The sequence below is a fragment of the Thamnophis elegans genome, chromosome 2 (assembly GCF_009769535.1).
Source record: "Thamnophis elegans isolate rThaEle1 chromosome 2, rThaEle1.pri, whole genome shotgun sequence".
Taxonomy (NCBI): domain Eukaryota; kingdom Metazoa; phylum Chordata; class Lepidosauria; order Squamata; family Colubridae; genus Thamnophis; species Thamnophis elegans.
In genome coordinates, this window is record NC_045542.1 from 49,395,106 (window position 1) to 49,410,196 (window position 15,091).

A 15,091-nucleotide genomic window follows, 5' to 3' on the forward strand; every position below is an offset into this window, starting at 1 on the left:
GATAACTTCCTACAATAGGTTGGGCTTCAATTATATACAGCACCGACCAACCTTTTGGATTCCCCCCTCCCCCAGCAAATTCTTCTACCAAAATGTGGCTTTACCCCTCCCCCTTTTTGTATTATTCATATTCTCTTTGGTTTAATTTATGGGTGAGTTTATTATTTTGGAAGTTTCTTTGCTTTAAAAAAAATTGCCCAGTGTCTTCAGAAATGGGCAGTGCCTAAAGAAACAGAGATATCAATAAGCAAACCACCAGAGAGTAGCGGTGTTCTGGGAACCCAGAGGGAGGGAGAGGAGGGTTGCAATACCAATACAAAGAGGTCGCCTCCATAACTGCGAGGCCCCGAACCAAACGGGCCGGTGACAACCTCAGACTGGGTTGCTACTGCCTGCCACACAGGTCAGGGCTCTGCCCAAATTCTGGCCCAAGTTCCACTGCCTCGTTTTACGACAGGTAGAAAAGCCACTCTGTATGGATGAATTAAAATGAATTTTAAAATTAATCAAAATCGTAATCCAGGCGTCGCCCGAAGGACTAATTCGAAGCGCCCAAATGCATTAAGTGAAAGAACTCAAGGACTGGCTTGAAAAAAGCTGCTCTGTTGAATTTATTATTTATTTATTTATTTATTTATTTATTTATTTATTTATTTATTTATTTATTTATTTAATTTGTTTAGTCACTCCCGTACAACGGGAATAAGAACAAGCATGAATAAGAACACAGGGAATGGGGACAAATAAATGGGGACAGTAGGACAGGGACGTTAGGCACGCTGGTGCGCTTAATGCACGCAATATTATGCAATATATATATAAATATATAAATAATATAATATATAATATATATATATATATATATATATATATATATATATATATATATATATATATATATATATATATATATATATATATATATATATATATATATATATATATATAAATAATGCCATTCTTGCAAGCCCGCTGTCAGTAAGGGTCAGAAAGCCGGCTCCCCCCGGGAAAAAGGGGCTGGCCCCCGACCCAAGGCAGCGAGCAGCCAGCGGCTTCCAATCCTCCACCCCCTCCCCATTACAAAGGGCCGCCAACCCCTTCACAGCGCTCGGCCCCGGCGAGGGGCCAGCACGCGCGCCAGTTGCTAAGATACCAGAGTATTGGGGGGGGGGTCCCAAGCTGAGGCTGCTTAAGAAGCAGAGAGAGAGAGAGACGCCGGGATGGGGGGGCGGGGGGGGGAGTGCTGCTCTCCGCGCCCGCCTCCTTTCGCGCGGCTGCTCTGGAGAGCGAGGGGTCGCAGGGAGGGGCTCCCGGACTCCCGCTCTGTCTCTGTCCCTCCTCCTCCTCCTTTCCCGGCCCCGCCCGGCTACGGGTCTCGCTCGCTCGCTCACTGCGGGGCGGCATCCATCGCCAAGGCAGGAAAAGCGCTGAGCTCGCCGCCGCCTTCGTCCCTCCCAGCCCACCGCACTCCCCGGGCAGATGCAGGCCATCAAGTGTGTGGTGGTGGGAGACGGGTGAGCGCCGGCGGGGACGGGGAGGGCGGGGTGGGGGTGGGGTGGGGGTCAAGGCTTGGGCGCTCGGCCCAAGTGGCAGCCCATGTGCTTGGCGTGCCCGCTGGGCGAGTAGCTAAAGGGTGGGGCTGGGCGAGGGAGCGGGGAGGCTGCCGCCTCTTTTCCCCGAGGAGGAGGGGGCGGTGTGGGGTGGGGGAGGAAGGTCGCACTCATCCTTCCCTTCGGGTCGGGAGCAAGCGGGGAGGCGAGGTGGAGCTGGAAGCACTGGGGACACACGCCCATCCATCTCCACCTATTGTGGCAAAAGCCAGCCCTTGCTGAAGTCTTTGCCTTGCTCGCGACGGACGGCTTGTTCTCCATTCTTCTATTGCTCAGCTCTTGCCGCCACCCCCTCCCCCACTCTGCTGCAATCTCAAGGGAGGTTCCCCCCCCCCCACACACAAAATCTGTTTCGCTGGTTCCCCCTTAGCCTGTGGTTTGATAAGACTGCTTTCTCAAGCAGCAGCTGCTTGATCCTGGTCCTTCACTCTGTTCTCTGGCCAAGGAGCACTTGAACCCTTGTCCCCAAAGGCCTCTGCCATTGTACCGAAAAGTGTAGGTGCCTCTTTGAAGTGGAATGATGATTCATGGTGCATCCTGTCCACCTTGCTTCCAGACTGAGGGGGGGGGGGAGAGAAAGAAAAGTCAATTGAAAATAACTAGGACCAGGACTGGCAGAACTCCATCCAGTGCCCACCCCAGTGATTCCAAGTTCTGGCTCTTACGTTCTGTGGGTGGGAGAATCAAATGGACCACAAGGGGAAGGATGGGTGAAAAGGATTTACGAGGCTGATATGGGTAATTAGTAGAGAATAGAGCTTTAAAGTAGACTACTACATAACAGAGATTGGCAGGGGCATCTTGAAGCATTAAAAGCTTTTTTTTTTTAGGGAGGGTTGGGGATCATTTTGTGAAGTGCCCCTCTGCGATATCAACAAAATACAGCAGGTTGGTCAGTAGAGCTACTGGAACGCTGGACTTGAAGCCTCGTGGATTCCTGTATCCAGAGACCATCCTTCTACTAGACAGAATGAAGCAGCTATTTTGCGGCATAGTGAAAGGCAGCAAATCATATCTTAATTTAGTATTGTGCTTTCCTGCTAGGGCAGGGGAGGGACTTGTGGAAGTTTCCACCTGTGGTTCCAGAATAATGTGAACAGATTTTGGACTGGCTGTACAGCATAACTTTGCAACATGTGTTTGGAGGGAGGGGGAATTGCCATGTGCTGCTGAGTTTTGAGCTTTCGATCCTTGCTGATTAAGCTTAGAGGAGTCACTGCCATGATTCATGCATCATGCTAAGCAATGATCTGCTTAATCATGGTTTGTTGTTGGATTATGCTGTTGGTGGTTGGATGATGCTTAGTTATGGTTTATTTGATAAGTCATTGGTTATGACCTCATAGGATACATTAAATGAAAGCCAAGCAGTCACAGGTAAGCTTGACTGCTTTGTCTCTGTGTGGTGGAATTCTATACCATGGGCTTATTTTGGGGAAGGAAAGAACTTACAGCTTTGATTTTTGCTGTTAGGATGCAGTAGGTCCGTGATGGCGAACCTATGGCATGCGTGCCAGAGGTGGCATCCAGAGCTCTCACTGTGGGCACACATGCTATCACCAGCTGCTCTTCTGGTTTCTGGCACACACATGCACACTGGCCAGCTGGTCTTTGTGGGTGCCAGAGTGCCCAAAAATGACAAAGAAACAGGCTGTTTTACGTGGCATTTGGGGGGCATTTTCTGGGTTGTTTTTTTCTGGGCATTTTTCAGGCCAGTTTTCAGGGCATTTTTTGGGGCCAAAAAAACAGCCTGAAAATGGGCCAAAAAACAGGAATACGTGTGCCAGTTAGCTGGTCTTCGGGTTTCCGACGCTCCAGCGCATGCGCACACACATTCCAGTTTGGGCACTCGGTGCCGAAAAGGTTCGCCATCACTGCAGTAGGTGATAAAGCTGTGAACTGTTGCTCAATTTTCATCTGAGTTCAACATCTTATCTATCTACCCATCTAATTTATGACAGGCACCTGTTCTCATTGCACTGTAGTTCAGGCACACCACTCTGATATGAAATTATCTAAGTTGTTTCATTCAGAAGTTTAGGAGTATACACAGAGCTCCCTCCTCCCATTTTCCATCACTATAATTACCCTGTAGGAAAAACTGGGCCGAGAGAGACTACCTGGGCCAAAATCACTAAGGGAGCATTTGTGACTGGGCATGGTGGGCTTGAATTAGGGTTAGCCCACTGTCTAACTACTGCCCTAACCACTGCCTTGCACTGGTATGTAATATATGAGAATGTATGAATATTATTTTGAATACTCAGACACACACTATAATTGGCCACACAAGAGAAAGTCCTCTGAATTATAATTCAGATCCTTAATCTCAAAAACATATCCCTGGTTCAAAATCAGAAGTGAGAGCAAAATTAAGTATTATTCCTTATATTTTGGTTTGCTAAAAATGCTAGTGCTGATCTCAAGACAGTCTGTAGAAGCAGCATTAATTGCTAGGGGAAGGGGGAGTGTTGAAAGATAAATAGCAGGGAGTAATACGTTTGCCACCTTCTGAATAGCTATTACAGAGACATTCTTATCCTAAGTAGGGTGTTCCAGCACTGTTTTCCTGCCAAAAAGCACTCGTATTTGCAGCATGTGGCTGACATTATCTTTGGGCCAAAAGTATGGATTTCTACCAGTTTAATTATTGGCTTTTCCAAGACAAAGTAAGAAGAGTTCTTGAGCTTGCAGAAGATAATGTTACTAGCTGGTCTGCAGTGTAAGGTGAAATAATGTCAACATTAAGGTGTTATTGGGTTAATTATTCAGAATTTGAATGTGTTACATTTTATTCCTCTATTTTTTAATCTGATTGTGGTAATTAATTAGATTGGTAATTTAAATAACAATAATTAATAATTTAAATTATGAGTATGTTGGAAAGAATCTTTGCAAAATATACCTTTTCATCCATTACCAAAAATTGCATTATTTGGAACATATATATTATAGCAATATCTTTAGCTGTCAGAGTTTTGGAAAGGAATCAGTAGTAAAGTATGCCACATTCAGTTCATCTGATGACAATGTGATAATGATGATATTTAGATGTGCTTTCCATGTATGGAATGCAAAGAAACCTGGGTTAGTAACCTGACGTTTAGGGCTATAGAGGGTATCTGTTTCTCCTCCAAACTCTGGGATTTATTATCTTACTGTATTTATTGTGCTTAAAGGAGTGCTTTCTCCTTTCATTTTTTCAGGGCTGTGGGAAAGACCTGTCTGTTGATCAGTTACACAACAAATGCCTTCCCTGGAGAATACATCCCCACTGTGTGAGTACGAGTGGAAGAAAGCTTAGGTTCCAGGAGATATGATAAATGCAAAAGCATAGTGATTTGAACTGTTCCCATATTAGGGTTTTGAGATGCTGGTATTAGAAGAATTTGATACACCAAGGAGCCCTTCAAGCGTGACCAAGTTCTATACAGATAATAGTACGTTCAATCATGCATTAAAAGTTATGTGTAGAACTTAACTAAGCATGTACATCTACCAAGAAGTCAAGATTAGCCACTATTCCATAGTATATGTATGTGACGTGGTGGTTCAGTGGCTAAGATGCTGAGCTTGTTGATCAGAAAGTTTGGCGATTTGAATCCCTAGTAGCATGTAATGGAGTGAGCTCCCATTACTTGTCCCAGCTTCTGCCAACCTATCAGTTCGAAAGCACATTAAAAATACAAGTAGAAAAATAGGAACCACCTTTGGTGGGAAGGTAACAGCATTCCATGCACCTTCGACATTTAGTCATGCCGGCCACATGACCATGGAGACATCTTCGGACAGCACTGGTTCTTTGGCTTTGAAATGGAGATGAACACTGCCCCCTAGAGTCAGGAACAACTAGCACATATGTGCAAGGGGAATCTTTACCTTTATACATAAAGTGCCTTGGGTAATCACTGCAGAAGATGAGATATTTGAGGATTGTACATTATTTTGTGTATGATCATGTACAGTGTGGAAATACTATGGTCTGACATAACTCATGCTGGCAAAAGTAATTCCCAGGATTGTTCTCAAACAGTTTTACAAAATTAAACATTTACAAGATCCAGTTTATTTTCTTGCTTTAGCTTTGAAAATGATCTTTTCAAAGCCTATGCATCTCCACATATAAGTTATTGTATAACCTTTGGTGTGTAATATACAGATTAACTAAATTTGATTCCATTGTCACTCTTAAGGCACTTTTTCTGCAGTCATTTGAAAGTTGTCGTTTCACAGAGAATTTAATGTATCAGTGTATTACGCAGTACAATCTAATCCTGTTGCCAAGTAGTTTGTAAAATTTATCAGAGTTCCTCTTCAGTCCAACATTAAGTTTTCTGCTCAATGGTTCTGGTTTTCTATTTGTTCCACAGTGGGACTGCTGTTAATGGTAAATTATCGTCTCTGAAGAGATTATTTTTTAAGCTAGTTTAATATAAAAAACAAAAAGTACAAAGGTAGAAAAGGGATTCAGAAAGCACCACCGTGTAAGCGGCTTACATAATACAGAAGTGAAACCCATACTTTTAACTAGACCTCAATCTTAACTGCTTGTTGTTTGTACATAGATGTTGTGCTGGGAGTTTAATAAGCAAAAGTAATAAAATATGTTTTTATTAAAGTAGAATTTAGTGACTTTTACTAGTTGAGAAAAGAGAATTTGAGTTATCTTGAGACTGTATTCATCTAACTAAACCACTGCTAACAAGACCTTTTCCCCTAGCTTTGATAACTATTCTGCCAATGTCATGGTAGATGGAAAGCCCGTAAATCTGGGCCTTTGGGACACAGCAGGACAAGAAGACTATGACCGGTTGCGACCACTTTCCTATCCCCAGACGGTAAGTAAGGGGCTGCCACAAGGAAAAGGGAGTCAAGCTATTCTCCAAAGCACCTGAAGGCAGTACAAGAAGCAATGGGTGGAAACCAACCTAGAACTAAGGAGAAATTTCCTGACAAAACAATTCATCAGTGGAACGACTTGCCTTCAGAAGTTGCAGATGCTCCAACACTGGAAGCTTTTAAGAAGAGATTAGACAACTATTTGTTTGAAATGGTTAGGGTTTCCTATCTGAGCAGGGTTTTGGACTAGAAGGCCTCCAAGGTCCCTTCCAACTCTGTTATTCGGTTAAGTGCTGAAGTGGAGTTTAACTGAGTTCCTCCCTTTCCCAATAGGACCTATTGTGCAAACTCTACAATAAACCCATTCCATATTTCATAAGAACCAGACCTGAGTAATATCAGTTCCAGCCAATGAAATGTCAACATCACCTGACATATCAGTTTTATAAAACAGGGGATTTCAGTTTTTATGGACTGATGTTGGGTGGGTGGGAAACCAAGATTTGACTTGGCATGAAAGAAAACATTTGCACCTTGACTGTTTTATATGAACACTGTTGCTTATATCCTTATAGGATGTTTTTCTCATCTGCTTCTCACTGGTGAGCCCTGCATCTTTTGAAAATGTCCGAGCCAAGGTAACTTTCTTTCACATTGAAAATCATTTTCCTAAGGTGGGACTGTTACATTCTTGCTATTGATTAATAAATGATATTTTACTCTTAGTTGATGGCAACAAAGAATACTTCGAATAGATGTGTAACCCAAAGGTATATGATATAGAACACAATCCATCTTCCCCCTCTTTCTAAGGTTGACCAGGTTTTGGTCAGCTAAAATGCAAGAAATGATTATATTTGATCCTGAAACAATTCTCTACCGCTCCATCCATTTCTTACATTGGTTATCAAATGAATTGACGGTTCTGTCTTACTTATAGTGGTACCCAGAAGTTCGACATCATTGTCCTAACACACCAATCATTTTGGTGGGCACCAAACTGGATCTGAGAGATGACAAGGACACCATCGAGCGGCTACGCGATAAGAAATTAGCTCCCATTACCTATCCCCAAGGTCTGGCCATGGCCAGGGAGATTGGTGAGTCTTAGAAACAGAAACTAGAGCAGGAGTGAGCCATGCAGCCCATTTTTTGCAGCTTACGGAGCTCCCTTCCTGTTAAACATTGATGGCTGGTTGGCTGAAAAATGGCAGTTGGGTTCCCATTCTGTTGCATTAGAGAACACAATTACAGTTCAGTTGATCCAACTTAAACCATGAAGAATCTCTTATCACTCTTTCCTCAAACAGGGAAAGATGGTTATCCTCAATTTTCCTTTCTGTTAGATTAAATAGCATCTTTCCTGAATAGTGGTTATATTGATCCAAAGGAAAGGGCGGAGGGGAAGGGAGGGGAGAGGACAAGAGATTTATTATGTAAACTGGTGCAAGCTTTCAAGCTTCAACCATCTTCCAGTAAGTGGTATGGAAGGAGAAAAGGGGGGTGAGGAAAATAAGAAACATTGGAATCATGAAGTAATGTAGAGGAAAGTCTGTTTCCAGAGATAGGACAACCTGAGAAATTCCAAATTCATCTTTTTCATTTCAGGCCACACTGATTGAGCAATTCTAGAGGTGACCTTGCAGTTTTTAGGGAATAAACCACAAACCATTTCCTATTCTGGAAGAGATATTTCCAGGAAACTGCCAGATCAGCCCCAGCACAGGTGGACCACTAGGGTCTAGAGCAGGGGTGTGAAACTGGCGGCCCACAGGCCGGATGTGTCACACACAGGCCACGCCCACCCCAGCTCCACGAATGGGAAAAACACCACAATATATCACGTGATGGTAACGTGACACCGCAAGTTTAACACCCATGGTGTAGAGAGAATAGAATAGAAGAGACCCATTTTGTTCTCCTTGTCATACTTTTTAAAAAGTAAATAATAAAGCTCCCTAATCTGATGAAGTCTTCAGAAAGAAAGAAGCATGGTTCCTAATTCATTTATGCCCTCTCCCTCCAGGTTCAGTGAAGTACCTAGAATGCTCTGCCCTTACCCAGAGAGGCCTCAAGACTGTCTTTGATGAAGCCATCCGTGCTGTGCTCTGTCCCCCACCTGTGAAGAAGCCTGGCAAGAAATGCACTGTGTTCTAGAGCATTCCTGAGTTCCACGTGTTATGGATGACTCTTCTAGAGTCTGAGGAGGGAGAGAGTTTGTCGGGTGTTCCCACAAGGGGATGGCGGGGGTCCCTCATCATGTGTGAAGTCAGTGTTTTTTAAATGTCTCTTTAATTTAACGTGTTGATGTAAACGGGCCGCATGGGAAAAAAGAGGAGCTCGGTGCTATCCCACCCCCAGGGTGGAGCCATGCAACAAACACACCCTCCATGGCTCTCTGCTAGGACATAATTCATGAATGAAAGGAACAGCCCTTTCTTACTACTTCTCTTGGTGCTAGAGCCATTGTGGTGGGAATATATCATGAACCCCAGGTGCGGCAGGAAAGACAAACGAGACACAGGTTGAAGAACAAGCCATTGGTGCTTTATGAAGTGGGACACTAGCTAAGCCAATAGTCCAGACCACTCTTGTGCTATTCAAATCTACCACTGCCTTTCAGGCCATTAGCCTGTTTGCTGCTCCTAAGTGGTTTGACTAATCATCAAATTCCCCTAAAGAGGGGAAGAGGGAGGTCTCTTTACCTTGTCCAGCCTCTGCAGAAGAGGGCCACCTGGGAGGAACCTTTCCGTAAGACGTGTGGAAGATGTCAAGCGACTCCTTCCTTTTGACAGGAATGATGGGGGTTGGGTTAGAGAGAGCTTTGAAGGATTTGGAGACGGGTCCAGTTTTTAATCATCGTGTAGTGATGAGCTGAACACCTCTTATTTTATACAATAAACATTTATCCATAAGTAAGTAGTGTTTTAGAGTCATCGGCTGATGGAAGAACATTTCATCATCCCTCTTCCTGTTAATTGCATTAAAGAAGATAAATTCTTTCTACTACTTTATTGATTTATTTGTATATCAAATTGTTCCATTTCATGATCCTTCCGTATTTTGAAAAAGACTAAACTGGATAAATCATGAAGAGTCAGGCTATTCATCCCCAAAGAATTTACCCAACAAGGTATTCTAGCTGGAGAGGAATCCTCCATCAATGGGCAGTGTGGCACCAGTGGTCATGTTGCTTTGGTCGCTCAACAAGAACAGGATGCCATTTACCACATCATCCACTTCTGTAAAGACAGATGCAGGAAGATTGGCTGAAAGCAATTGCGAAGGCAATCAAATCCATTGAAGTCTTTCACAGACAGGAAGGAGTTTCCCATTCTTAAAATCAAATGATACTACCTACTCTTATCTTCTCCAGTGAGCAATACCTAACCCTGATAGCTTTTTCTGGAAATTAAATTCAAAAATTCCTTTTCACAGGAACAGATGTAATATTTTTGTTGTTTTTAAATTGTCTGTAATTGGTGTGATACTGATAACACAGAAATGAGGTGATATGGTTCCAGGGATAAATTGAATCTCTGATAGGAAAAGACAAAAATCACCTTTTTCTAAGAAAAACACTTAACTTTAACTAAACTGGCTGAGGGCTTGCTATGTAAGGAATGAGGACGCTTCTCCAGAAATGCAATCATTTCAGCTTCACTATCAGAGGCATAGAACAATTGAGAGACTATAGGCCTTGATCAGAAGCTTATACATTCCAGATGAATAGGCTCTTTAAAGCAGGCACAGCACTGGTGCATGTTTCTCAGTTATTGCTAACCACTTTGCCTCTGTAATAATGTTTATAGAGCCCCAGAGAGCCTCTCGTCCTCTGACACAGGATGTTTGTCTCCCAAATTACCTGCAAATTTTCCCAATGGGATGCGGCCAAGCATAGGTCCAGATTTCTGGGGATCACTCCAATTTAGGCGTCCCATGTTGGTCATGACAACTGTAGGGTTCACACAATTTACCCTAATCTTGAAAAGCAAAGAAAGGAAATACAGAATGAATGCATGGTTAGACTAAGCACCCAACAGACACGTACTCTGTCTAGAAATGTTGATGGTCTAGAACTCTCATTAATATTGGTAATCTAGAATTATCATCATCCTTCATCACTGGTCATGTTGATCAAGGTAAAATGGGAGTTGGAATTCAGCAACATTTGAAGGGTCACACATTATTCATCCCTGCTTTTTGAGGTTACTCTTAAGGAATTGGTTTTTCACTATGAAAACAGCTAACATTTTAATCTGGCTCTCGGTGAAATATATCACTCTGTCTTACTGAACCTTCTTCCTTCAAAATAAGGCTCCATTTTTTTTTCCAGTTTTGGTTTATAGTAAGCTCTACACAGTCACCTAATGACAACATATTTTATTTTTGTTTGCTCTTTGCATGTCCTATAGTTACTGCTTCTCCTTCATCTTATATTTCTCTTTAGGCAGAGGTGCTTACCTTATGGGGGCCTAATTCCAGAGCCATTGACTTTGTCAGCATATCCAAGGCACTCTTGGTTGCACCTTCAGGCAAACAAAAAAAAAATAAGTGTATTAAATGCTCCCCTTTCTTCCTCTTCTCCTTGTTTTTCCTTTACTTTCCTACAGTGATACTCACTATAGACTGTGTGATTTAACACAGCCCGTTGGGAAGCTTGGCTTGAAACATTGACAATAACTCCTGGTGCTCCTCTGGCAATCAATTTCTGGGCAAAAATCTATGACAACACAGAATTTATCAGACATTTATCATTTGCAATTTAATGATATCCAGGGCATCGGTGTATAAAGTATACAATTAGTATAAAGAGAGTTGCCAAAGCAGTGAGGTGGAGATTTATTTCTGAGCAAATGCACATAGGATGGAACCAGAAATCCACCTTCCTTAAAACAATAATAATCTTCCATTTGTTAATGGAAGTTTTTACTAACTGCTTCTACAGTCCTACATGGTCCTTCCAACATCATGCAGATTTCTCACCTGGGAGACCTGCAGCACAGCCCGAAGGTTGACACTGAAAGATCTATATAAAAGGAAAGAGATTAAATACACCAAGAAAAGCCAATTGCAACAAAGTGGGAAATTGCTAGAAGCCCAAAGTGCAGGGATTGCATACTAAACCTCAAGTCTTCCCCATCCCATCACCAGTCTTGGGGAAACAAAGGAATGATCAGGTTGCTAAAACAAACAAGTCTGCACTTTTTTCATCAAGGACAAAGAAAACAATTGTTCTGCAAACTGAACCAAATTAACATCTGAAGCTCGGTTTTTATTCAAGAACAACATTTTATTATATGTATCCTTCAAAGTGGAATGGAAAGGACCTCTAAGGTTGAAAATTGGAACTACAGCAGTGGTTTCTAAAACCAAATTCTCACATCTCCCTTTAGTTACCTGGTAATTGTGGGTCCTGTTTTATTTTAATTTTCAAATTTTTTACATCTTTTCTTTGGCCTGGATTATTTCTTTGTTTGCTTACTTGATTTCTGCCACCTCGCCTTGATTACCTGTCAAAGGCCTCCTTAGAAACCTGTAGGAATGGCTGCAAAACTGCTACAGCAGCATTATTCACTAACAAATCAATATCTTCTACTGTGCTTAGTGCAGTCTCTGTAGCTTCCCAGTCTGCGAGGTCAACACACAATGTCTGGATGCCAGGGCACTGAGGATAGAAGCAACATTAAGGGACACGGGGATTGATGCTGATTATAAAGCAAGGGTGTTAGGGCTGCTAGTTTCAAATGACTTTTCTTACAAAGTATACAAAATAAATTTTACCAGGACAGAATACTGATTTCAAACAAAGGTCCAAGGAGATGTAGTTCCTTCATTAAGCTTGAACTGCAAGGATATTTTCATACAACATTCCAGGTTTTTTTTGACAGTCAAAAAGAATAATTTAGACATCTGCAATTCTAATTAGATTCTCTATCCTGCAATAATCACCTAAAAATAATAATAAAAACATGCCCTTGAAACATGTTTTACACTATGTGAAGAATGTCCCAAGAATGGCAGATGAGTTCATTTGGTACAAAGTACATTTTCCCTTTTCATCGCAATTCTGTGAGAAAATGATGAGAAATGCAGTAAATAGTTTATTTTTAAATTGGTGCTGTTCTGGGGACAGATTACAGGTGGCTTATCTGGTAGTGGTAGCTATTCAATGACACTCTTAACAAGCCAGGCACAAGATTTTAATCTATAAAACCCAGGCATTTCCAGATTAGGTCAAGTCATTTTATTCCCCTTCTATGCCAGACAAATGCAGAAAACAGGGTGGAAGTTAATTTACTCTCTTGCCTTTCAGTACAGCCTAAAGGCTAGAGCAGCTGGTGAAAAAATGAGAACACCCCTGAAGGTTTTTCTGTGACCTTGGTAGGAGTACTACAGATTTTGTCTTTAAAGTATTTCAAATGTTTGGCAAAAGGGCAAAGGGAAGGGAGCAATTTTAATGGAAGAATTCTTTATTTCTTCAGCAGGTAGTGGCACTGGATACTCTGATTAATTGGTTACCCTGAGGCATGATAAATATGTAGTGGAAAGACAGGGTGGAATGTCTGCTTTTGCAATGGTCAAAATCACAAGCCATGCACTTGGCACATGCGTGGTGAAATGTAGTATCTGCTGACCATTCTATTGCAGATTTGCCTCAAATAGTTGAGATCTGTCACGTATAGGGACTCTTCCGGCGTGTATAGGAACATGCATCTGGCATATACAAGGACTTTTGAGGGTGGGCTAACAAAAATAGGATGCAATTGGAGTGTAGCTCCACTCACAGAAATGAACAAGCTTGAGGTAATAAGGGCCTTACAAAATGAAATTCAAGGTTTATCTAGATTCGTGATTCTCAAAGCATGGTTTATCAGGGGATGGCGGAGTATTTTATAAATAAATATTTTTAACATTTCTCGGTTTTAATTTCTAACATACTACACATCAGTGATATAACCCACACACATCAAAGCTTTTTGGTGTCCTCAATCACTTTTTAAAAACCCAAGAGACCCCCCCCCCCAGGCTAAAACCTTTGAGAACCGATCTAGTCCTATATGTAGAGACCCCAGTGGAAAAGCTGCCTCCCAGAAGCCAAGCCGTCCTTCCTCTGAGCGAGAGGCAGCCATCCAGGCATGGCCCTCCTGGAAGAGAGGAAGGCCAGAGGAAAAGCGAGGGTCGGGCCAGGCAGAAGCCAAAGGAGATCCACAACTGGGCACAGAGGTTGAGCAGGCAGGAGCCACGCTGCCTCTACCTCTTCTTGCAGGGTCTCGAGATCTGTCTGGGTCCGGCTCACCGCCACCACCTGAGCCCCAGCTTGGCTCAGCCGTACCGCCGCAGCCCTGCCGATCCCTGAAAAGGGGAGCACAACGTTGTGGCACCGGCACTAACGCAGCGGGGCTCGTCCCCGAAGCGCCAGCTCCAGCGGCGCGGCCCCCGGGAACGCTACCTTTGCCTGCACCCGTCACCAAAGCGCGGCGGCCAGAGAAGCGCTTCATCCTCCGCGGCGGCTGAACTTCCAATCGGCGCTGGAGGCAGCGCTGGAAGGGAAGAGGCGGCGCCCGAAGGGGCTTCCACAAGGGGGAAGGAGGTCCTCTTGTCTTCACCGCTTTCGGCCCTCTTTTAAGCCCTCCCGGCTCCCGAGTGTCGCGTTTGTAGTCCCGCCTGAGGACGCGCCTCCCCTCTCCCCCCGTTTCGGGTCTATCGGGAGCGCCCGAGTCCGGTTTCTGGCATCCTTCGGGGCACCGGGGGTAAAACCGCATCCGGACAACCGCTCCTTTGTCCGAAGGGGAGGTTCCTGGTTCTTCATGTCGCCATGTTTTTTTTCCCTGGAGTTTTTGCGGTGTGGGTCCCTATGAGAAAAACGGAGAGCTGCAAGGCGGCTTAGAGTTTATGATACCAGCGCATTGCAGACTGATCAATATAATAGTTGGGGTAGGGAGATTGTTGAGAGAAAGAGAAATTGTAATACAATTATTCATATAGTTCCGTTTTTATTATGCTGGTTGGAGAGGGGTTTCTGATAATCACGAAATGCCGAACAGTAAATGTTTTCCCCGCCTAGTCACAGCGTAAAAGAAACAGTATTTAATACCCGAGGCAATAAGCAGTAGAAATTCAACAATACAGAATGAACAATTGTATGTGACACTTCAGTTGATACTTCAGCAAAATAGCACTTTAGACTTATATATCACTTCATGGTGCTTTAAAGCCGCGGTCTCCAACCTTTTGTATGTTGTAATATAGTTCCTTGTGCAGGTGTGTGTCCTCCATGGCCTAGTTCATACTAGGGCCTGCAGAGTCACGCTGAATCACACAGGAGAAAACAAACTCCTAGAAAGCCATAACATCCTGATAGTGAATAACATAACATTCTGAGATGTGCCCTACCATTGACGTCCAGGATTTGACCATATATAGAGAGAACTTTCCTGAAGCAGTAGATTAGAAATTGTACTTTTACAGGCTGTTTTTTATCACATGCTATTGCTCCTCCTGCCTTTGTCCTGTCTCAATAAAAGGGGCTCTCAGACCCCAATCTGGGTCGCTCCATCCCGAGAAAATTTGTCTCCTGTCTTTTCTCAACATTGGCCTCATGGGCGAACAGCGGAAACTTCACATTTGTACTTTGGGGG

The 15,091-nt window shown here is 43.3% G+C and overlaps 2 protein-coding genes across 2 annotated transcripts; one reads left to right on the plus strand and one right to left on the minus strand.

The window, feature by feature from the left end:
* The first annotated feature begins 1,362 nt into the window (after nt 1–1,362).
* RAC3 (Rac family small GTPase 3) lies at nt 1,363–9,348 on the plus strand. The gene is made up of 6 exons (XM_032210856.1): nt 1,363–1,514; nt 4,817–4,888; nt 6,331–6,448; nt 7,025–7,087; nt 7,390–7,549; nt 8,476–9,348. Exons 1-6 carry the CDS (start codon nt 1,480–1,482, stop codon nt 8,604–8,606), a joined length of 579 nt encoding a protein of 192 aa, XP_032066747.1. The 5' UTR covers nt 1,363–1,479; the 3' UTR covers nt 8,607–9,348.
* Nucleotides 9,349–9,446: 98 nt separating this feature from the next.
* Nucleotides 9,447–14,415, minus strand: DCXR (dicarbonyl and L-xylulose reductase). Its single transcript, XM_032210855.1, has 8 exons — nt 13,903–14,415; nt 13,708–13,805; nt 11,963–12,117; nt 11,436–11,478; nt 11,073–11,172; nt 10,914–10,978; nt 10,315–10,432; nt 9,447–9,691 (listed from the first exon to the last, which is right to left on the minus strand). The coding sequence occupies exons 1-8, from the start codon at nt 14,213–14,215 to the stop codon at nt 9,588–9,590; spliced, it is 996 nt and encodes a 331-aa protein (XP_032066746.1). The 5' UTR covers nt 14,216–14,415; the 3' UTR covers nt 9,447–9,587.
* Between the last annotated feature and the right edge of the window lie 676 nt (nt 14,416–15,091).

Coding starts and splice junctions, on each gene's coding strand:
- RAC3 (XM_032210856.1), top strand. CDS start 1,480: ATGCAGGCCATCAAGTGTGTGGTGGTGGGAGACGG. Junction 4,889..6,330: donor GGAGAATACATCCCCACTGT/GTGAGTACGAGT, acceptor CTTTTCCCCTAG/CTTTGATAACTATTCTGCCA. Junction 7,550..8,475: donor GGCCATGGCCAGGGAGATTG/GTGAGTCTTAGA, acceptor CTCTCCCTCCAG/GTTCAGTGAAGTACCTAGAA.
- DCXR (XM_032210855.1), bottom strand. CDS start 14,215: ATGCGGTTTTACCCCCGGTGCCCCGAAGGATGCCAGAAACCGGACTCG. Junction 11,173..11,435: donor CTGTGCTGCAGGTCTCCCAG/GTGAGAAATCTG, acceptor GTGTTGTCATAG/ATTTTTGCCCAGAAATTGAT. Junction 9,692..10,314: donor CCCATTGGGAAAATTTGCAG/GTAATTTGGGAG, acceptor CTGTCTTTACAG/AAGTGGATGATGTGGTAAAT.